This window comes from Anas acuta, chromosome 5, assembly GCF_963932015.1.
Source record: "Anas acuta chromosome 5, bAnaAcu1.1, whole genome shotgun sequence".
In the NCBI taxonomy this organism is placed as follows: Eukaryota; Metazoa; Chordata; class Aves; order Anseriformes; family Anatidae; genus Anas; species Anas acuta.
Genome location: NC_088983.1, coordinates 197,725 through 221,570, shown reverse-complemented (window position 1 = coordinate 221,570; position 23,846 = coordinate 197,725). Strand labels below are relative to the sequence as shown.

Here is a 23,846-nt window from a genome sequence, read left to right as displayed (position 1 = left end):
AAAATACAAACACAGAAATAACTATACTAAATTCAAGAACATATTACTTAGAGAAAACACAACCATTAAAAACTTGGAGGAACAAGGACTAGTAGTGATTTTACTTTGCACTGACCAGCACATGTATTTCTGTTTCAGTTATGTGAACATCCCCATTTTATTCTGGATTTGCTAATACTAAGGTGCTAGACATATGACTGATCTATACTGCTCATTAGTCAGTTACATGTAGAAAGCTCAGCTTTATACAGTACTATGATCAGAAGACACAATAGCTGTCCTGCATCCTGCCCATATCAGCCAGGGTGCTATTTTTTCCCATGATGGTGAAATCAGCACTCCCTCTACCTCCCACAGGGCCACTACTTTCTTACTTCAGCCTTATCACTTTTTCACCACCTTTGTCTCCACATTTTTTCCATGTGAGATAGCCTTCTGTGAGCAGTCCATGTGGTGGAACCCTGCGTGAATACATGGACAGAGATGGCAGGCTCAAGTCTGAAGATCTTGTGGAGCGTAACAGTCAGGAACTGCCCACTGCTAGTGTGGGTGAGCAGCGGCCAGTTGTCATGCTATTCATCTGCTGAATATCTAGGGAATCCCACAAAACAGGAGACATTCTTCAAAAGAGGCAACTGAAGTAGGCTAAGATACAAGACAACTCAGCACAGTTCTTCAAGACAGTTATTAATCACTCCAAAGATAAAGCAAGTTGGACAGGCAGAGCGCCATAAACAGGAAAGCCCAAAGCAGTGTACTACAGTGAGGTGCCAGACCCATTCATTTTTTGTCAGATCATGTCAGAGCAAAGGCAAACTGCCCCAGACAGCTATGAAAATGTATTACTTGTTTGTTTGTGTTTTTTTTTTCTTTTTTTTTTTTTCCTCACCTCTATTTTTTGAAAGATCTGAGCATGAAATCTGTGTAGCCTAAGCCTGTTTAGCCTTGCAGCACACAGGCACAGCATCAGAGTGAGTTTGTGGCCAAACCTTGTTCAGACAACTTGCAAAGCACCATTCTCATTTATGTGCTCAGTGCACACAAGCTCTTCATCAGAGCTCTCTTTACTAGTACAAAGGAAATTACTGCAATCTTTCAAATAAAATCAAAACAAAGCAAAACAAACAAACAAACAAACAAAAAAAAGCGTCAGCCTCAGATGCCTGGCTTTTTCTTTGGCTGAACTCCCAAGCAATCCCATCTTTCGTAGTTAGCAGGCATTTACCCTTTCATGTTTATTTCCATATCATGGCTCCTTTTCACTTGGGCCCTTAAAATACTCTGCTAGGACCTCTGCTCCTCCTTCAGGTATAATAGCCCCTTCCATGAGCTCAAAGACAACAGAAGGAGCTTCTGAGCTCCAAAATTAGTGCTGCTTATAGCATGAGTTTTTTGCAAAGCAAACACTTTAGCCAAAGGATAGAGTATAATTCTTGCAGTTCAATGCTTAGAGACTTCAGGATAACTCCTTAGAAAAGGACACCTTTTCCTGATGAAAAATGAAGAGTTTGCTGAGGGGTCCTGACAACACCTTCCTCCCAATTCCCTTTCAAACATTTTACTTTGATAAGCAGGAAAGACTGGTGTAAGCTCAGCCCTATCTGTAACAGATACAACCCAGCCAGGCCACTAGGAATGTTAAAGGGCTGGAGAACTTCTCTTGTAAAGACAGGGTGAGGGAGTTGGGGTTATTTATCCTGGAGAAGAGAAGGCTTTGAAGCCTTCCAGTGTTTAAAAGGGCTCTAGAGGAAAGAGGGGAGGATGGGGAAGTGGGATTCTTTATTAGAGAATGTAGTGGTAGGAAAAGGGGTAATGATTTTAAGCCAAAAGAAGATAGGTTTAGGTTAGATATTAGGAAGAAGACTGACTGCCCGTGTAGTCACTGCCAACCTGCATATGAAAACTTCTGTGGAAGCAATCTGCATTTGTGGTTGAGCAGCCTGGTTCCTCCATCTCTTTACATGTTACCTGAGTACTAAGTAGCACCCAGTGAGTAAAACAGCACTTCACATCACAACCTCTTCTTCAGCACATGCTGTCGCCACAACCCATCCTCCTCCTGTTTGCTGTAGGCCTCCTCCTTCAGTATTTCTTCTGTGCATATGTTAAGTTTACGTGGATTTGCAATAATTACAGTGGGGCTATTGTTGCCTTCAGGGGGCAGTGGCGACCTGGTTCAGGAACGGCACGGCGACCAACCCCAGGCCGCTCGGTCCATCGGCTCACAGACACCAATGTGGTGGATGGCAAATGGCGTTTATTGTCGAGTCACAGGGGCTTATATAGCCGAGGCCCATAGCGTCACTTCCGCTTGCTTACAGCACAGGCCACACGCTACTGTCCATCAAGGGAGGGGCTCCACCTTTCCGTACATCGCGACATCTTCCGGCCGCCAGACCCTAACTACCCACATTTCCCCCCTCCCTATGCACAACCAAATTAGCTAAAATACAACAATCTTAAGACGTAGACATCATAACTTAACTAAAAAACATAAGGCACAATAACCAGGAGAAAACTAAGAGGTAACCGGTAACCCTGAGTAAATACACTCTTAAAGTAGTTGTTGGTGTTCTACCAACATAATGTTAACTTTCTCTAACCAACTTTTAACAAACAACACAAGCATATTTCGTATACAAGGTCCAAAGATAAGATCACACAAACGCATTGCAGCCCCCCACCCACGGAGGCCGCTTCGCTGGTGTCTGGATTCTGCCAGTGTGGAACTCTCAGGCTTAGACAGGACGCTTGCTGACTTATTGTCTTCTCATGTCGCTGGGGTATACAGATTACGGGGGTGCCCGATGATCCGTTCCTGTGAACAGAAACTCAGTTTTCATTAGTTTTGTTCTGAAATTGGGGCGTCGGCTGTTTGGAGCTTCTCTGGCCGCACGAGTTGCCATACCTTCATGGGCCCTCAGGCCCTGGACTTGCGCCTGGGGGGTGATCACTGTTGGGTCCGTACCCATTAGCCGCTGCAGGCTAGAGCCATACAGTGTGTGATCTGTCCCAGTTACTTGGGCCAGCTGTCTCATACAGTTGTCCCCCCATTCTCGTTTAAAAATAATCATCCCACCCCCGTCAAAGATCAGTCTACAAGTTTGTTTTATATCAAACGGGAGCATGTCGTCTCCCCTGAAAACACCATCTATGAGGGTGGAGACCATTGCAGAATGAAGCCCTTTATCCACAATGGCTTTAACTATCGCTTGCACATCCTTAGGGTTTATTGGTGAGTGAACCCTCTGCCCCCTGTCTGTCACCCAGACCGGCAACGCTAGCATGCCCGATAAAGCCAAGATGGTGCACGCAATCTTAATTTTCCTCCAATCTGTGAGAGGAATTTCTCTGCCTCGCGGTGCAGCTTTATTTCGGATGGGGATATTTCTGCTATCTGTCCCCACTTCCTCCTCCGAATTTGAATCGGTATCTGATCCGGAGTCAGAGCTTGACTGACTGCTCACCTCCACGTTCCGGTACCCTCCCATCGAGTTCCGGCCCCGCCCCCCACCCCTGCGGGCGGGCCGCTCTCTGCCTCGTGGCTCGCCCCGCCGCCTTCTCAGCGAGGCGTTTGTGCCACAGGAGCGTGTTTTCGGATGGCCGTTCCGATCGGCTCTCTGCCCCTCTCTCACGCTTCTACCTCCTCCCCGGTCGTCCCCGCAACCGTTCTCTTTCTCGCATTTCCACGTGTTAGTAAAACCTAACGCTTCATCCCCGTTCCCGACGGAGGCTTCTTCACCCGACTCTTCGTCTCCTAGTTCAGCACCGTACTGGGGCGCACATGGCCGTGGTCTCTCCCGGATTTCCCCAGGCTCTGGTTCCCCACCGGCATCCCTGGCTTCCTCAGCCGAGCCACCCCACAGCTTCCACAACTTTGATACGACCTTCACAAGGGTTTCCATCTTCCTTGTTGGTCCGGGAGCTTCCTCCCCGCCGGGCTGGTCCCGCCGCTCCGGCCGCCGTTCACCCGAATCCAGGAGTTTTCCCGGGTTTCGGCACCACTTGTTGCCTTCAGGGGGCAGTGGCGACCTGGTTCAGGAACGGCACGGCGACCAACCCCAGGCCGCTCGGTCCATCGGCTCACAGACACCAATGTGGTGGATGGCAAATGGCGTTTATTGTCGAGTCACAGGGGCTTATATAGCCGAGGCCCATAGCGTCACTTCCGCTTGCTTACAGCACAGGCCACACGCTACTGTCCATCAAGGGAGGGGCTCCACCTTTCCGTACATCGCGACATCTTCCGGCCGCCAGACCCTAACTACCCACAGCTATTCACTGCATGTGAGACACAATGGGAAACCTGACCCGTCTATCTGCAGCTGACAGTAATAGTTCTTGTTTCGGAGCTGCTGTGACAGGGTCAGGACATCTGTAAGGCTGGATTTCTGTTGAACTGTTTCAGCTCTTTTATTTATTTCATGTTAGTGATGATGATATAGTGCAGAATAATGCATGTCAGTCCATGAACGTTAATGACAGAGTTTAATTCTTAAATTCTAAGGTCTTTATAACTGTGATATTAGTCTTGAAATTTCATATTGACAGTGCTTAATCTGACAATGCAGGTATTTATTTATATAGTGCAGTATTCATTAGGAAGTGGGACCTCCCAGTGATTTTTATTGTCATTCACCAAAGCAGGGCTTAAAATACAGATATAATTAATTATATTTTGAGTACTTAAATATCTAAATTATGAAATATATATATATAAAAAATAAAGTTATTGCAACTGTAATTTACATATTGTGCATTTGTTTGAAATTCTATCCACTCTATGTAAATTTAATGTGTTTGTTTTTTTTTTTTCCCTTCATACTTGTATTATGAGAGCTAATGAACTATTAACTCTGTCCATTTTTTCCTCTTTGCAATGAGACACACCTCCTGTCTTTATCATATGACCACTCAGGACTGCCCAGGCTGTGTCTCCACGGGTAGAGCAGGAATAGTTGTACAGGTGGCGACAATGACCAGCAAATCAAACCGTTCCTGTAATTAACAGGGAGAAGCCTGTTCTGGCGGCTGCATGTTGCCACTCCAAATCTCCTCTGTCTGTGTATGTGGCAATGCACTGGTTTCATGTGAAGACATTTGTGGCAGTAACCTGGGTTCATCCAAAGTCCCAGTCAGGACAGCACATGTGGCAAGGGAAGGATAGCACACTAATATATGATGGATGATACCTTTTCTAGACAGTTTGTATAAATTATGTTCAGCTGCAAGGACAGGTGTTTCTGGCCAGTCTAGGGCACACTGCTATGTTCCTCCTTCCTCTGGCCTGACAAGAGAACATGAGCTCTGTTCTGAACTTCAGCCTCTGTCATCCCTAACTGTATATCTGGGAGCATCTCCTTATTATATATGGGCAGAAAGAATGTTATGTCGTTTTGTCTTGTTTTGTATTGGTGACTTTTAGGCTAGAAGTGTACTGAACAGGTTAATGTCATAAACTATCTAATGGTTATTTGCACAGCTTCTTTTGACATTTCCTGCCTCTTCAGAGACATATGTAGTAAACAGAAGCTTAGGTAGTTAAGCTTTTTATTCCTAGCCAAATAACACTTGAAGGTGAATTTTTAATTAATCTCTTAAAATATTTAGCTTTTTGATTGTACGCACAGATATACCAACCTGTGCTAACACAAGGTGCAGTGGAACAGAACTTTAATGAATTTTCACACTTTGGATGCATGCCCTTTCTTTTTCTTACAGAAACAAAAACAAACTCTAGATTCTTTACTTTGGACAGTAGTAACTAGTATCCAGAAGCTGCAGTCCTACAAAATATGTATCAGTGTCCTGGTTTCAGCTGACATGGAGTTAATTTTCTTCCAAGTAGCTGGTATGGTGCTGTGTTTCTGATTTAGGATGAGAATAATACTGATAACAAACTGACTGTTTAGTTGTTGCAGAGCTGTACTTGTACTAAGTCAAGGATTTTGCAGCTTCTTATACTGTCTCGCCAGCAAGGAGGCTGGGAGTGCACAAGAAACTGGGAGGGGACACAGCCAGGACAGGTGACCCAAACTGGCCAGAGGGATATTCCTCACCATGTGGTGTCATGCTGAGCAATAAGAATGAGGGATTTGGCTGAAGCAGGACTGCCATTGCTCAGGGTCTCGCTGGATGGTGTCAGCAGATGGTGAGAAAATGCATTGTACATTGCTTGCTTTGTACACTCCTTTATAATAATAAAAATATTTTTTATTATTTTCCCTTTCTTTTCCATCCTATTAAACTGTCTTTATCTCAATCCATGAGTTTTAACTTTTTTTTTTTTTCCTGATTCTTTCCCCTATCCCACTGTGACAGGGGGAGTGAGCTGTGTGGTGCTTAGCTGCCTGCCAAGTAACACCAGAACCATCAGAAAAGAATTATTTTGGTTCACTCCCTACTTCATGACTGTTACTTTTTAACAAATGACTCAAAGCATAGGGATGTATAGCACAAGAATGGGGTCTTGCCTGCACTGCAGCTAATCACTCAAATTCAGATAAATATAAATTCTGTTGTTTTAAAGTACAAAATGCTTGTTTTTTTGTTTTTTTGTTTTTTTTTTTCAAACTTTGAGAATTAAAATATGAAAAAAAAATATTTGCATTGGATGAAAAGTTAGTCTGTTTTGCTAGAAAAATGATGATGAACCTTCTGGAGACTTAAAGCTAAAAATGAACATAAAGAGTCTAAGGACCATGGCTTCTTGACATTGTGATTCTTTTCCATAATTGAGTATTTCATAACCCTTTCTACTGCTATTGCTGGTAGAAGGTAAACCATTAAAGACATCTAGCCTTTCTTGCACACTTAGCACCGACAAATGTGCTAATTAATATATTTCTCCGATATGGTAATTTTGCTTTTACTTCTTTAATGGATTGAATGAAGGGCTTCTATCCACTATCCAGAGAAAAGCAAACAGCAGTAATACCACTTCCTTCTAAGTAGAAGTTTTAGACAGTGTAACTTTTGGAACAGCTAGAATGTTCTTGAAGTTTGGCTTCTACTTTATGATAACCATATATAACAATCCAGATGAGTCATAGAAAATCTGCCCTTTGATTTTGTGTATTTGAGTGAGATCAGGAAAAATGATTTTGTAAGAGAAGACTAAGACAAAGCAGAAATAAGTCAGGGCAGCAGACTGAAGTTAACGAATTTGTTGTTTCACACAAACAGTCCAAACCTGAAGTGCTCCTGCAGTTAGAATAAATAAATAAATAAATAAATGAGCAACAAACAAATAACAAAGCAAACAACAAACTTTTGTCTTCCTAAAGTTCACTGAGTGAAAAACAAAGTTGACCAGTCAGGAGGAGGCTGCAAGCATTGTAGGGAGACCAAGATATGCCTCTGCCCTGCAGCCACGATAGCAATTAGTACACTTTTAATATTTCATTTGTTCTGTGAATCTTGTTTAAATTTCTGGTGCAAGGAAAGCAGGTGCTTTGTGATCAGATGCTACTGTTCGCCTCCTTTAAATTAAACAAACATACCCAGTTTAAATCATGTGTTTGTGGGACATAGTGTAGACATGTTTTGGCACTGAAGGATGCTCAGACATAGAAGTACATGAAATATTTCTATTTCATTTTGTAACAGCTTGAGCAACAGTATTTCCAAGTAAGACACTGTTTATGTCTTGAAAATGTTATAATACAAGTGACCACAAATAGGAAAAAATTATCTGGTTTTTGAATGAAAGCAGTACACTATGACAAAGAGAATTCTCAATTGTTGGAAGAAGAACCAGTTTTTCAAAATCATTATTCATCCCCTAGACAAACATTTCTCACAAAGCTAGGCAGTCACCTAGGAAGGTGATTCATAACACAAACGGAAAATTCACATGGAAGGTAGGTCACAAATTTCAAAAGTGATGTGGCAGGTTGGGCACTGCCTCTGTGTAAATCAGGAGTACACAGGAATGGGCAGAAGATCCTTTGGATGCTGCTGGTCATAATGAAATGTAAGTAATCATGAAATGCTGCCATCTTCTCCTGCAGCAGTGATTAACACACACACTAAGCTGACATCCTCACAAGCTCAGATCTGATATGCCTTCAATAATTATTTCTGTGAACAAGTACATGAAAAGAAGAAACATTATTTTCTTATATTTTTACCAGTGTTCATTCTGTTATACAAAGCCCCGTGTATTCAGTGATTTTATGTGTGCTTTTTATTTAAGTGTAAAATATAAAAGCTCTTTATAAGATTTCCTGTGAACACATAATACAATATCTTGTAATACATTATACAACTGAATACAAACAAGAAATTTTGCTATGCTCGAAGACATACTGAATGCCTCTTGTTCTTAATTAAGAGTCCACTGACCAGTGCATTGGGATTCAACTGAGCCATTATCTGTTTGCTTCCTAAACGTAACATTACTAGCTGGTTGAGTGGTGCAAAAGAGACAAACACTGAGCTCCTGTGGCTTTCCTTCAAGAGGATTTCCCTTTATATGACATGACAATTTACAGAATAGGAATGAATGACTGTTCTTTAGTTGTTTTTTCTCCACATGCATGGAAACAACTCATGGAAGGTTAGCAGAAATAAGAAACACTGTTATAACTTTCTACAGGCTTAGAAAATGAGAAGACTATCGATATCCAATTACAAAATGACTACCTGAGGTATGAAATAAGAGAAAGATTGAGGGTTTTGAGACTTTTCTGAGAAATTGCACACTCAAAATTCACTTGAACATATACTTGATTTTCTATTATATAGACTCACGTCTCAAACACTATTAAAATTCATTAAAACTTGGCATTGTTGGTCTTCTGAGCATTTCTAAAGATTCAAAAACAGTTAGAAAAATAAGGAAAATAATGAAAGCACTGTAAAAGGGCATACATCCATTAGCTCCTGTCTCACATTTTCATCAGGGTGTAGCATGCAGTCACCAGGAGTTCCCATCACAATCACCATGCTCAGAAATTAGGTAGATAAGCATAAAGTCGAAGAAGTTCCCATAACCTTTCAGATTGTTAAAACAGAGGATGCAATTTAAATAGTCACATTCTATCTGTCAAGGACACTGAAAAATAATTGCATAACTGTATAGTACAATTTAAATATGTATGGAAGCAAATCCAAGTAGTCAGGACTCAGCAAATGAAAGCAGATGTTTCTCTATCATACAGAATGAGAGCTGTGGTTTTGTTGTTGTTGTTGTTTTTAAGAAAAGCCATTTGATTAAAAATAATAATAATAAAAATCTGCAACACAAGGAATGGGAAGGTATGTATAAAGAAAGAAGCAGACAGTGATCTTTACACAGGAAAACCCCAGTGGGCATCCAAAATACTTCAAAGTCAAATCTGCAGAAGACTATCTCAAGTAAAACTGCAAACTCAGAGGGTCAGTATGGAGATAAAATGCCCTTTGGTCCAGTTATGTGCTGCTGCAGCTTAGATGGAGTTTCTTAAAGGATCTTGCAACTTGCAGAATGACAGTGACAAAATATTACAGGTGCATGAAGCTGAGTTGTGTATGAATTACACAAGAAGCTAACTGCCAGCACATACTTTTCTCCCAGTGATTCCTGACCCAGGAAGCCAGAAGCTGAAGTAAGCACTCATGATGGGCAAGGCATCATGATCTTTGTACAGACATTTCCAGAGACAGGCACTTCGAGCCACCACAGGTACAGATCATCCATACTGCAGAAGCCCAGCAAAACTGGTCAGGTGTCTGTGAGGAACTGCAACATACAGTTTTCTCCCCATAAAGGGAGAATGTACCTGATTTGCCCAGATTAAATGCCAGATTTCAGAATATCCTGGCATGCAGAGCTGAACTGGGATAACTGGATGTTTTCTGCAACAATTTGTTCCAATGCACAGCTCCTACTAGCTTCACTTAATGTTATTGCTTTTGTGTCAGAAAATGCTGCAACTACTTTATCCCTAACCAACCTCAAATCTAAGAATCTTACAAAAATAATGAGAATTAACACTTTTCTAATAGATTAACCTCTCCCTAGACGTACCACAGATGTTCTGTGGTGGTTCAGCATTTGTATTAATTAGAGTATAATGAAAAAAAATGTGTAGCTTTTCCAGTGATTTTAAAAGTCATTTGATGAAATTCTCTGGAATGTCATTGAAATGATCAGTCTGATATCTTCTAACATACAGGAGCAGCAGAACAGTCCTCAACAGCATCTCAGTTTGTGTCACTTTGAAAACATATTTGCTGTGGCACAGCCACCACAGCTTCCCGATTTTCCTCTTTCCTTATTCACATTAGGAAAAAGATTAGACTTTAGCAAGAACATCAAACACGCAGTCTCCTGAAGATGAACTGAATCCAGATGAAATCACATCCTACCTCTCATTCATACCCTGACCATTGGAGCAAGCATTTGAAACCTTCTGGAGCTGCCAGCCCCAAGCATTCTCCCCTTCTAAGGGTTTAGCTGGCTGGGTCCAAGTTTGGCTTGTTCAATGACAAGAGATGTTGTGCATGAAGCAAGAAATGAGAGCTGTCCTCATTTCCTTGGGAGCTGCTTCTAAGTAGAAGCTCTTCTGCTTGGAGAGCTCTGTTGTAAAACTATCCTGTGGGGAATAAGATACCCATGTTTCCCATTCTCTCTGAAATCACTCCAGACCAAACAAACCTTACAATAGAAATATGAGAAGTTTATTCTATCAAAATTCCAAGCATAACTGTATACTATTTGAAGACAAGTGCAGAGAAAAAAAAATAATAATCATGTGTCTTTTATTTATATTTCACTTTTGGCTTCAAGACAATTTCTGCTGCTGCCAGATTCTCTAGCTCAAATAATTACCTATGTATCTCACACAGGAATCTGGGAGCTGGCACCCATGGTTTAGGCAAGGCCTGTATTTTTACACTCCACCTTCCTAACAATGGATATTGGCTTGAGGAGCAGGCTCCTCTTATTTTGCCTTATCTCAGCAGGATCTTTGTTCAATATAAATTTACCTTGTAACTTGTAGTACTCCCTATAAAGTTATTAACATTGTCTGACAGTTTCCCCCAGTGTTGTGAAAGGATGTTGTAGAACTGACACAGCAAGCTCAGGTAATCTTCAACTTTTTGACCAATATGAAGAAGTCTATTTATTCCAAGTAAATGTACTTTTTTGACCACACAACCTTTGGCCCAAAGGTGCAGCAAGGCTGGTGTTCAAAAGAAAGGCTCCTCAGATGGAGGAGTGCATCCCTTACAATCCTCTAGCCCCACATGCACTGCGGGAATCTTCAGAAATGTGATTGAGCAGCTCCGCACCCTACAGGCAAAGATGACAATTTTGGGATGCCTCTCCTAGACAACAGGATGATGAGAGAGATCAGTGTACTGTTGCCCTGCTACAGAGCAGCTGTGCCTTCTCTCAGAGGGAAATCTTTCATTTCTAAAAAGAAACTTGGCTTCCCCTGCGCCTGACAGAATCAATATCCATTAGGGCAGCAAGCCCTGATTGTTCAAAATCCATGAACACTGCCAAGCATGGGCAAATAGGCAAGGCTCTGACTCTGCAGTCCTCAGTGGCCCACCTTAGCTCCCCACTGGAAACCTCTGGCACAAGGGCACGCCATGCGACTTGACATTCATCCTGGCATGGGACAGGGTATAAGCATGGGAGCCTAGCACCTTGGAGGCTGGGGTCAGTGGCATATGGATGCAACCTCTGATCGTGTATCTGCAGTTTTGTTCTCCTCATGAAAGGTAATTAGATTAATTGATTCAAGACAACATGACACCCGGGACAGCATTCTCCATCTACTTTTAGCCATATGAATTGTATGGACTGCCTCTGCTCACTGTCTACAGAGTACCTCTCATTGGGAACATCTGAGCTATTGAGCACATGCAACATTGCAAATAGTACAGGTAGGTGAGAGAAGGGGTCACACAGGCAGAGACTCTGGTACCAGCAGGGTTTTTAGGGTGATGCTGATATCTGTTTCTCTAACGCTGCTGTACAGGTATGGGGTGCTACCATATTCAGTGTGCACCCTCCCTCTGCAGCTGCAGTCCTGGGCTCAATGCCAGCACATCTGACACAACTCTGCTCAGTACAAAGGAAAAAACTCAGAAAGACTTTACAAAGGAAAGCTCAGGTGGGATGGGATCCTGCTGCCTCCCATCTAAGATCTGTCCCTGGGCAGAAGGGTTTCAAATATCTCTTCTTAAATGTCTTAAAGATATGAGTTAGACCTAAACAGGAAGGGTCCTTCTACCTTCTGAGAAAACCTGTGTAGTTTTTAAATTGTTTCATTGTGTTTTCTGTTTCTGGAAAGTTTTCTTCACCCAGTTTGTAATGAAATTCAGCTATCACAATGATACTGACTGGAAAATGAGTTTGAGTGAATTGAATCTTCATTTTAATTGTAATCTTCATTTCTTTGCAAGGTTATAAAAAGTGACAATGATGCCTCTTCTTCTTCCAACTCTTCCCTTTGACAGTTTTAAACATTTTTTCTAAATACTTTAAAATTCCTCAGAAATATTTGGCAGAAAAATCATAAAGTCTGGTACTTTCCCTCAAGCCGCTTTTGTTTTCCATGAGCAGATGCTTTTGCAAAAACTCAAACAGAAATCAAACAAAACAAAATAAACAAAACAAACAAAAAATGTAAATTGATAATCTATCACCACAGTATCAATGACAAAGAACTTAGTATATTTTAATCATGGAATCATAGAATGGTTTGGGTTGGAAGGGACCTTAAAAATCATCTGGTTCCAGCCCCCCTGCCATAGGCAGGGACACTTCCCACTAGTCCAGGTTGCTTAAAGCCCCATCCAGCTTGGCCTTAAACACTTTGAAGGATGAGGCATCCACAGCTTCTCTGGGCAGCCTGTGCCAGTGCTTCACCACCCACAGAGTAAAGAAATTCTTCTTCTCTATGATTCTGTGATTCTATGAACTTAAGTGCAAACCATTGAAAGAACTGAAGTTGTGTTTCCCTTCACTGGATGCTCTGGTATGTGCTATTGTCTGCAATATTAATTACCTGTAATTCATAAAACTCAGCCTAGTCACATTTAGAAAGAAGACAGGGGGTAAAACAAAACCAACAGCATCCTGCCTTGTATCAGGAATAGTGCAGCCAGCAGGAACAGGGAGGTGATTGTCCCCCGTACTCTGCTCTGGTGAAGCCGCACCTCGAGTGCTGGGTTCAGCTTTGGGCCCCTCAGTACCAGAAGGACATCAAGGCCCTGGAGCATGTCCAGAGCAGGGCTACGAAGCTGGTGAGGGGCCTGGGACACAAGTCCTGTGAGGAGCGGCTGAGGGAACTGGGGTTGTTCAGTCTGGAGAAGAGGAGGCTCAGGGCAGACCTCACTGCTCTCTACAACTGCCTGAAAGGAAGGTGTGGGGAGCTGGGGGTCAGCCTCTTCTCACAGATAACTAGCAATACTACTAGGGGGCATGGGGATGTTTACTTTGGAAATGAGTAGACATTTCTTCTCAGAAAGAGCGGTCAGGCATTGGAGCGGGTTGTCCAGGGAGTCCCCATCCTTGGGGTTGTTCAAGGAAAGGTTGGACGTGGCGCTTAGGGACATGGTTTAGTGATGACATTGGTGGTAGGGGGATGGTTGGACCAGCTGATCTTGGAGGTCTTTTCCACCTTAATGATTCTATGAAATGGAGCATGGCTATCTTTGCTTCAACCAGCTGAGGAGCAACCAGCTGAGGAGTAACAGGTGTTGATAAGTAACCAACAAAGAGTGAGGGAGAGCAGATGAGTGAAGCTATTTTAAGAAGCAGTATCCCCAGTTCCTCCACTGTTCTGCTGGAGTATATTGTGTAGGCTTCACTGGAGTCTGTTCTTTGGACCAGTATAATGAATATACTAGCTCTTTCAGAAATTTCTGGGCTTTTAGCAAAGCCGACTGTGGTCCTGAATTAAAGACAGCAGGGGCAGATGGAGAAAGAGCAGCGTTCTTTCAAAAGAATATTTTTAAGGGGGGGGGGGAAAAAAAGCTACAAACAATAATTCTGAAATTATACAACAAGGAAAATTTCAATTTCTCCTGGGGCATTGCTTAACCCAACCAAACCAGTTTAAACCTTATTAGAAATACCAGTGAAAAAGGCAATATTATCCTACTGGTGTAGGCTTTGGAAATACAAAAACCATCAGAGGAAGGAGTTGACCCTCTCCAAATGAAGTGGGTTACAAAATAGCAGATCTTGTAGACTTTGGTGTGTAACCTACCACTTTGAATTCTCCTAGTACCAAAAGACAGCAAGGTTTCAGCTATTTTGACATGTTTATAAAAATGTTGGGATAGTGTACTGGGTCCTCCTGGGATGGAGCTAACTTTCCCTGCAGCAGCCCATACAGTGCTCTGCTCTGCACTTGATAGCTAGAACAACATTGGTACCATACCAGTGTTTTGTACCAATCATTACCAAGATATGTCTGACTAGAGTCACTCACGCTCCACCTAAAAGGGTCAGAAAATAATCACAGAATCACAGAATATCCCAAGTTGGAAGGGACCCACAAACAAGGGTCTGCTGGGAGCTCAGGGCCATCTGGGGTGGCTACCCCACAACTATCTGATAAGCACCCATACTTTCTGTTACTTCTTAATTTTGAAAATGTTTCAATGAAACCATGCATAGGACTACGCTTTAAAGTTGCGGAGGTATTTGTGTTTTGAGGAAAAAGCCACGCCAAGGTATTAAACGCCTTCAGAAAGAACAGTGACTTTCCTACAGTCGGCTTGTGTGGCAGTCACCAGCAAAACTGGCTGTTTCTTTTTTTGTTTGTTTGTTTGTTTGTTTGTTCAGCTCGCGTATCAGTGCTGTTCCGGGAAGCTGTGCCTGTCACTCTACTTCTGCGCATGCGCGGAGCCGGCCGGCTCGCCTAAGGAGAGGGACCAAGCAGTGCTGTCAGACCCCCGCCCGCGGCAAAATGGCGGCGCCCTTCTCCGCAGTGGGAGCCGCACGGGGCTGGCTCTGTGGGCGGAAGCGGAGCCGTGACTGGCTGGGAACCGAGGGCAAAATAGACTTCAGGGCGTGCCGGCATCCAGGGAGGAAACACTCCGTGATTGGCTGGAGCACAGGGCGGAATGGCGTTAATGCGTGCCTCCAATGAGACCCGAAACACTCTGTGATTGGCTAGGAACACTGAGGGCGGAATAAACGACAATGGACGCCCAGAGCATACCGGGAAATGAAGTTCTGGGACTCCGGACTTCAGGGAGGCCATATTTGGTGCCCAGAGCACACCGGGAGAAGTAGTTCTGAGACTCTGGACTTCCGGGAGGCCTTGTTTGGTTGATTGGCAGGTGGATGTGGGGAGCAACTTTGCCCCTCCCCTTTTCCAGGTGATTGGGTTTGGGTGCTGGGCGGGGCCGAATGGTATATGAGCCCCAGGCATGCTATCAGAGAGCTCCTTTTGCCTGGGCTGCTCCTTGGGGTAAGTGCTTTGTTTTTCCTTTAGTCAGTTGCAGGGTTCTCTAGGCAGGCTGGAGTTTATAGATTTCTAGAATTTTTTAAGTGCTTGGAATTCACTTAATAGAGGGATGTTTAATAGAGGTTTCTGGCTCACTGTTTTTTGGGATGGTGGGATACTCTTCTGTTTTTGAGCTATATTTTAATCTCTAAATGTATAAACCAGCAGTAGGTAAACATTAGGAGGAACCGGTCAAAGGTAACAGCGCTTTCTGGAACCGTCAAGTTCTTGTTCGGCAACGTAGTGACTGGTTTGATCTACTTCACAGATGGAGAGGCAAGTGGACTGCTCTCTTTGAAATAATAAAATTGAAAACATAAAGTTTGTCAAAGATGGCAGTGCATGTTTGCAGTCTGTTTATTGCTTTTGCCAGTGGTAGATAACATTTATAAGGAATCGGTCAAAGGAAAGAGCGCCTTCTGGAACTGTGACGCTCTGTGTTGGCAACTCGGTGACTGGCTGGACCTACTGTCCATCTCCAGAGGGAAGCGGACTGCTGTTTTGAAATTAAAAAATACTAATAAAAAAAATAAAGAATATGGTGCTGCTCTATGGCGCCCGGAGGACTGCCACTCTGCATGGCAGTTAAAAAGAATGTGGTTTGGAGATGGAGAGCCACAGAGATGAAGCAGCTGGGAAGAGAGACACAAGTATTGCAGTAGGTAGGCTGTGGTTATGAGGTGCCTCAGGATGTGCTTTTTTTCTCGTTTCCGCCCTTCCCTCGTGCAGCCTTGGAGAGATGAAGTCCCCATGGTGTGGAGTGGTGCAAAAAGGTAAGAGGGTTGTCAGCCCGGTCAGTTTCCTTCACCAATGCTAAGGCAAGTCTTTGAAGAGAAACAGCCTGGTTGCTTGTGCTGCACCCTGTTGAACTAAGCCAGACCAAAAACAGGGCTGCTGTTCCTCCTGCTCTCTTTACCTCTTCTCATCTTGCAGAGGAACGGTCCAGCAATTCGGGTTAATAGGGGACAAGAGAACAAAGGGGTTTCAGAATAACTGCTAACTGTTATGACTATTGCATGGGGCACTATGCAAGTCTCTGACATCCAGCCAAGATGGACAAGGGAAAAGCCTGGGAGGAAGACTATGAGCCTTCAGTACGAGAGACCCGCAGAGGGACCACCAGAGACTGATAACACGTGCGCCAGTGGGCGGGTTCAGATTCCAGGAACTAGTTATAATAACCCTGCCTTTTCTAGAAGTAGTAATGAATATGTATTGTAATACACAATAAATGTTTGTTCATTGTCTTTTGTAAAAACAAGGAGTTCTGTTTGAGGAACGGGAGTTGTGAAAACTCCCTGCTGAAGTAAGGAGCTGTATAATGCTTAGCTAGACACTATGAAAATTCCTTTGCTTAATGTAACAAAAAAGAGAACCCTCTCCCCTTCTCTCCTTCTGCATCTCAGTAGCCTCTTTTGTTCAAAAAACACTGCTGCAAAGTTCATGTAGCCATTTCCTGATAAGTTGTTAAACTAGTGTATCAAAATCCTGCCTTCCTGTCTCACGCTGGGCCAACATGACCAAATAAAGAAAGAAGTTGAAACACAACGCCGAGGAAGACTACGGCCTTCATCTTCACGACCACCAGAGGGACAGAGACGACCCCCTAGCAACAGTGCGCGCAGTCGCAGAACATACCCGGACGTGCTGCGTAATCCTGAAATCACCAAGATATAAAAAGGGACCCTGGGGGGGGTGAGGTGCGCGCCGTTGGCGGAGCCGAGACTCCCCGGCCGCCCAGCGCTGTTTTGCTTGCTGTTGCTTACTCACTAAATTCCTTGCTATTATTAATGCAATGCTCTCTGAAAATTAATTAAGGGGGCAACTTATACCATGTATTAGCCTAGGAGCATAAAAACCAGCCGCCTGCTGTGACTTGTGTGCGTCTCGGTGGAGCGGAGACTCCCGGCGCACCCAGTGCTGTTTGCTTACCTCTATTCATTTAATAAATTGTAAACTTTGATTGTAATCCTATTTGGGACTTAGTCATTTATTACAACAGACAACCTTGTCAAATGCAGACAACCAGAATCCTTACAACAATTAAGTGGAAATCACGGTGTAAGAAACATTACCACCTCAAAGAGTAAAAGCCTCAAAAGAAATGTGACTTGTAACAGGCCAGCAGCTGTGTGTTTTCGGTGAAGCACCAGGTAGAGTATGAACCTGGATTGCACAGTTAATGGGGAAACGGGAGGGTCCTGGTCCTTGGGAGGGGAAAAAAAAAAAAAGGTATATAAACTGTGTATGGAATCGGTAGGTGCCCTCCTGCTCGCGGGACACCCGCCATTGTAATCTCAAATAAAAATGCTACTGTACTGAGATCCTCTCCTGAGCCTATGTTATTTCCCAAAGATTGATTCACGGTTTTAAGGTTTCAGGGTAAGCGTTCTCAGGGTTTATGTTTAGGATTTTAAGGTTTTTAGTTTTAGGGATGGAGTTTTAACGGTTAGGATTTTAGGGATTTGAGGGTTAGGGTTTTAAGGGTTTCAGGGTTAGCGTGTTAGGGTTTTAGAGTTTTTTGGGTTGTAGTGTTGATAGTTTTTTTAGGGTTAGGTTCTTTGGGTTTTATTTTTGGTCAGTTATTTACGGTTAGGGTTTTAAGATCTTATTTTTTTTTTCAGGTTAGGTTCTCCTGGGTTAGGGTTTTGAGCGTCTTACTACTTACTATTTTGGGTTTGGGTTTGGGATTTGAGCGTCCTATTTTTGGGGGGTTTGGGATTTGAGCGTCTTAATTTTGTGGGCTTGGGCGTTGTGAGCGTCTTAAGTGTTTGGGTTAGGGCTTTTAGGCATAGGTCTTCAGGGGTTTAGTGTGGTGGATAGTTTGGGTTAGGTCTGTAGGGGTTTCGAGGATTTTTAGGGTTAGGGCTTGCGGCTTTTTTGTGTAAGGGCGGTAAGGGCTAGGGTTCCAGGGAGTGCTGTTAAATGGAGTTCTCGACAACTCGGCCTCTGATTGGCCGTGCCGGCTGCCCAGGGAATGCTGGTAGGTGTAGTTTTCCGGCACAAGGCTTCCAGTAGGCTGCGTTGAGTGCCCAGAGCATGCCGGGAAATGTAGTTCTGGGACTCCGGACTTCCGGGAGGCCATGTTGGGTGCCCAGAGCATACCGGGAAATGTAGTTCTGGGACTCCGAACTTCCGGGAGGCCATGTTGGGTGCCCAGAGCACACCGGGAAATGCAGTTCTCGGGGACTAGGGTTGGGGTTAGGGACTAGGGCTGGGGCTAGGGTTAGAGCTTAGGGTGAGGGTTGGGGTTAGGGTTAGGGCTAGTGAATGCTGGTTCTCTGTGTTTGCAGATGACGGTGAGCGTGTGTAAACTAATTCCAGTTGAAGAAGTTTCAGTTACTTGCTTGGTGACATTATCAGTTCAACATTAAAAGCTGCAGCAAAAGCAAAAGGGGAGTTTTGCTTCTAGAAACACCCCAGTTCTCCTGTCTGCACTCTGCATGCTGTTGAGCTAAGCCTTATGAATAAGTAAATAAACCAGAGCTGCTGCTGCTCCTCTTTTTGCTTTTTTGTGCTTTCCCCGCATGCGACCTCTGCCGCCACCTGCTGGTGGGAAAGGGGTACTGCAGGCGGCCGAGGGGAGCTCATGCCCGGTGACGCCCGAGGGCGCCCCTCTGCCGCCACCTGCTGGTGGAAAACGAGTACTGCAGGCGGCCAGGGGCCGTGCACGCGCGTTGCTTATTACGTCTTTTTTTTTTTTTTTTGATGTGTAATTTCCTACGCTCCTAGATTTTTCTTCATATGTAAATGAAAGGTTCGTGCTAATTCCCGTTGAACATATTTCATTTACTTTCTTGGTTGTATTGTCCTTTCTATGTTCAAAGCTGAGGCAAAAATAGGGTAAATTTTGCTTCTAGAAACACCGCAGTTCTTTTGTCTGCACTCCGCATGCTGTAAACTAGGGATAGGTGACAAATAAATAAAAAAATAAATAAAAGAACACAGCTGCTGCTCCTGCTCTCTTTCTTGTTTCTTGCCCCCTTCTCTTTCCCAGGTGATTGGGTTTGGCTGCTGGGCGGGGCCAAATGGTATATGAGTCCCAGGCATGCTATCAGAGAGCTCCTTCTGCATGGGCTGCTCTTTGGGGTCGGTGCTTTGTTTATTCTTCTGTTAGCTACATGCAGGGTTCTTTTCGTGGGTCAGAGTCTTGTACGATATTTTAGAGGAAACCAATCTAGTCGTAGGTGCATTTATTGCATGAGGATCTTTGGAGGTGATTAATTGTTATAGCACTTTTATGGGTAGGATGTCAATGTTATTTTGTGTGTTTGCTTTGTTGTTCTATGTCCCTCATGAGTTTTGCAGGGTTATAGGGCAGATGCCACCAGGTCTACCCCTTTTGTTGTTTTTGTTTTGTTTGATTTATTTTTCTTATTTTCTTTTTCGGAAGGGGGTTTGGGATTTGAGCGTCCTATTTTTTTGGGTTTGGGATTTGAGCATCTTAATTTTGTGGGTGTGGGATTTGAGCGTCTTAAGTGTTTGGGTTAGGGCTTTTAGGCATAGGACTTCAGGGGTTTAGTGTGGTGGATAGTTTGGGTTAGGTCTGTAGGGGTTTCGAGGATTTTTAGGGTTAGGGCTTGCGGCTTTTTTGTGTAAGGGCGGTAAGGGCTAAGGTTCCAGGGAGTGCTGTTAAATGGAGTTCTCGACAACTCGGCCTCTGATTGGCCGTGCCGGCTGCCCAGGGAATGCTGGTAGGTGTAGTTTTCCGGCACAAGGCTTCCAGTAGGCTGCGTTGAGTGCCCAGAGCGTGACGGGAAATGTAGTTCTGGGACTCCGGACTTCCGGGAGGCCATGTTGGGTGCCCAGAGCATACCGGGAAATGTAGTTCTGGGACTCCGAACTTCCGGGAGGCCATGTTGGGTGCCCAGAGCATACCGGGAAATGTAGTTCTGGGACTCCGGACGTCCGGGAGGCCATGTTGGGTGCCCAGAGCATACCGGGAAATGTAGTTCTGGGACTCCGAACGTCCGGGAGGCCATGTTGGGTGCCCAGAGCATGCCGGGAAATGTAGTTCTGGGACTCCGAACTTCCGGGAGGCCATGTTGGGTGCCCAGAGCACGCCGGGAAATGCAGTTCTCGGGGACTAGGGCTGGGGCTAGGGTTAGAGCTTAGGGTGAGGGTTGGGGTTAGGGTTAGGGCTAGTGAATGCTGGTTCTCTGTGTTTGCAGATGACGGTGAGCGTGTGTAAACTAATTCCAGTTGAAGAAGTTTCAGTTACTTGCTTGGTGACATTATCAGTTCAACATTAAAAGCTGCAGCAAAAGCAAAAGGGGAGTTTTGCTTCTAGAAACACCACAGGTCTCTTGTCTGCTCTCGGAATGTTTTTGAGATAAACCAGATTTTAAAAAACAAAGGAAAAAAAAAAAACACAGCTGCTTCTTTTGCTCTCTTCCTACTTTCTTGTGCTTTGCCCCTCCCCTTTCCCAGGTGATTGGGTTTGGGTGCTGGGCGGGGCTGAATGCTATATGAGCCCCAGGCATGCTATCATAGAGCTCCTTGTGCTTGGGCTGCTCTTTGGGGTAAGTGCTTTGGTTTTCCTTCAGTCAGTTGCAGGGTTCTCTAGGCAGACTGGAGCCTATGGATTTCTGGATTTTAAGTGCTTGGAATTCACTCAGTAGCGGGATGTTTAGTAGGGGCTGCTGGCTCACTGTTTTTTTTGGGATGGTGGGATACTCTTCTGTTTTTGAGCTATGTTTTAATCTCTAGATGTATAAACCCACTTGTGTAACTCTCCAGAGGACTAAAACCAGCTTGATTGAATGCTACATATGGCTTGGCAGCGTAGATGCAGCATTACCAAGACACTGAGCAGAGTTGTATCAGAGTCACCTCTTTCATCTGCAAAGGGTAAGTCTGCGACTACCCCTGCCGAGGCTCGTGTGTGTGCATGTCTTTTTGGCATTTGTGGAGCTCGGTTGTTTTTCTTTGTGTGTGTGCATGTTCTTTTTTTTTTTTTTTTTTTGAGGGTCAAACAGTGTGTTTGCTGAGTGTGGTTAGAATGAGGAGGTGGGGAGCTGCTCAGGACTGGAAGGTTTGGTTTCTAGGAGTATGCGGCATCCTTCCTGTGTGATGCGACTGATTGTTGGGCTGGAACGTTCCAGCTTTTGTGTGTCTTAAGCAATGTAGCTTGTGTAGTGTGTGTTGTGTGGCCTGGGCAGAGTTTGCTGTGGTGCAGTGGGTGAAGAATCTCAGAGCTGGTGAGCAGCTGAAGTACCAGAGCTGGGAAGAGAGAGGTCTTGCAGCAGGTACGCTGTGGCTGTGAGGTGCCTCAGACTGTGCTTTTCTGTCTTTTTTTGTTTTGTTTTGTTGTTTTTTTGCAGGCGCTTTGTGCGGTCGTGGACAGGAAAGGGAAATCCTCATGTCGCGGAGCAGTGAGGGAAGGTGAGTGTTGTCAGCCTGGTCATCCCTTATCTGAAGCAAAGGGAAGACGCTCAGGTGTTTCCCTCAGAGGGTCCGAGGTGAGTCTGTTTGGGATAGAGGAGCAGCGTGGCAGGTGGGTGCTTGCAAGCACAGTGGTTCTTTTGTCCTTTTGTGTTCCCAGGTGGCGTGGGTGATGCTGGCCACTCCTTTCAAGCTTGGACCTAATTTGCAGGTCCAGAGGCAAGTGGAGTGCTGTTTTGAAAGGATAAAAGTAAAGCTGGGGTCGCTGATGTTGTTGAGGGATGGGTGCTACTGCTGGCAGCTGAATGTTTATCTTCTGCCTGTGTTTTGCCTTTCATTAGGCTGAAATGCAGCGTGCAGTGCAGGATGTGTCAACCAGCTGCCTCTGCAGTGACTCTGGTGCGTGATGAGCAGAGGTAACTGTTAATTTTGGGGGTGTGGTTGTCACTGAAGTTATTTTCCTACATCCAATAGAGTAAAATTCCAGTTTGCCTTTTAGAGGTGCTATAAGTGGGTAAAGAGAAGAGATGGAAGCATGTGCCACGTGGGGCAGGCAAGCGGCTTAGGTACAGGAGGGGATGAGAGTATGTGATTTTTTCCTGGGGGTGGAATGGAATTGATTGTTTTGGTGTATAGTCTGTTTTGCTCCTAGATCTTTCATTCATTGTAAATAAAAGTTTGAGCCAATTCCAGTTAGGAATGTTCCAGTTACGACCCAGCAAGTATTGTCCTTTTAATGTTAAAAAAAAAAATGCGGCAAAAGCATGGGTGCAGATCTGTTTCAGGTCTTGTGCATCATATTCGGTTCGAGATCGCGTCTGTTTCCATCCTCACTCTTGCAGAAGTCATCTGGGCCGCATCAGGAGCTCTTGCTTGGGAATTGATTTCCTGAGAGTTGTCTTAGGGGGTTTTCAGTCCCCATCCTCCTGGTCTCTTGTCTTGAAGGCAGGCTTTTTAGGCCTCCATCATCCCAGTTCTGGCAGTTGCTTCCAGTTGCATGTTGTGACATTTGAGTCTCTCCTGGGGTCTGGTGCAGAGCACCTGTTCTGACTTGCTGTTGCTGTAGGGCTTTCTTTTTGGGGGTCACTTTTTCTTGTGCCTTGTGTTGTGTGTTTTGTTTGTAGTGTTTGTGGCGTGCCTGTGTGTGTGTACGTGTTTGGTCTGGAGCTGTCCTGCCTGGCAGTTAGTGATGACAGGTAACGTGGCAGTGCATGGGTGTACTAATACATCGTCTGGACTGTTTTGGTAAAGATATCCAGTCTGCCTCTGGGCACGTACTGAAGGGCAGCTGGCACAGTCGTCTCTGTGGTGTTTGGCAGACTGGAGGGGGGAGAGTTGAGCTGCTTGCGAGCAACTGCTCGCTTAGCACTCGAACGGTGTGCTTGAGGAGGTCTGTCGAATCTTGAAAGCTTACAGATACGGGGTTTTGTATTTTTTCTTTTTATTTCTTTCCTGTCCCCAGTAGAGCGTAAACCTTTGGAGGAACCTGTCACAGGAAAGAGCTCCTTCTGGAACTGTTCAGCACTCGGTAGGCAACTCGGTGACTGGCTTGATCTACTTCTGAGGTGCTGAGGCAAGGGGGCTGCTGTTTTGAAAGGATAGTATTGTAAATGGGGTCCCTTTTGTGTTGTTGAGGGATGGGTGCTAATGCTGGCAGCTGAATGATTGATTCTCTTGTGACTGTTTTCATTAGTTAAAGCTGAAACACAGTGTACGACACGGGACTTGACCAGAGCTGCTTTTGGCAAGGTGAGCGATGGACAGATGTAGCAGGTACTTTAGGGGTGCAGTTGTCACTGCAGTTACTGAACTACACAAAGTACAGTAAAAATCCTGTTTATATTTCAGGGGTGTTGTAGCTGGCCTAAGAGAGCAGATGGAAGCGTCTGCCTCGAGGGGAGGGGAGGGCACGGAGGTAAGGCAGCAGCTGAGAGTAACTGTCCCAGCTGTGCCGTGTCTTTGGATGCTGCTTCAGCCTATGCTTTTCTTTTTGTTTCA

General features: G+C 44.5%; 1 protein-coding gene across 1 annotated transcript in view; it reads right to left on the bottom strand.

The window, feature by feature from the left end:
• Positions 1-2,157: 2,157 nt before the first annotated feature.
• The window catches only part of LOC137856614 (uncharacterized), a 210,279-nt gene continuing 188,590 nt past the window's right edge, over positions 2,158-23,846 (bottom strand). The window contains exon 2 of the mRNA XM_068682184.1: positions 2,158-4,274. Within this exon, the coding sequence (XP_068538285.1) occupies positions 2,793-3,905 (1,113 nt within the window). The 5' untranslated portion in view covers positions 3,906-4,274 and the 3' untranslated portion in view covers positions 2,158-2,792. The remainder of the gene's footprint in view (positions 4,275-23,846) is intronic.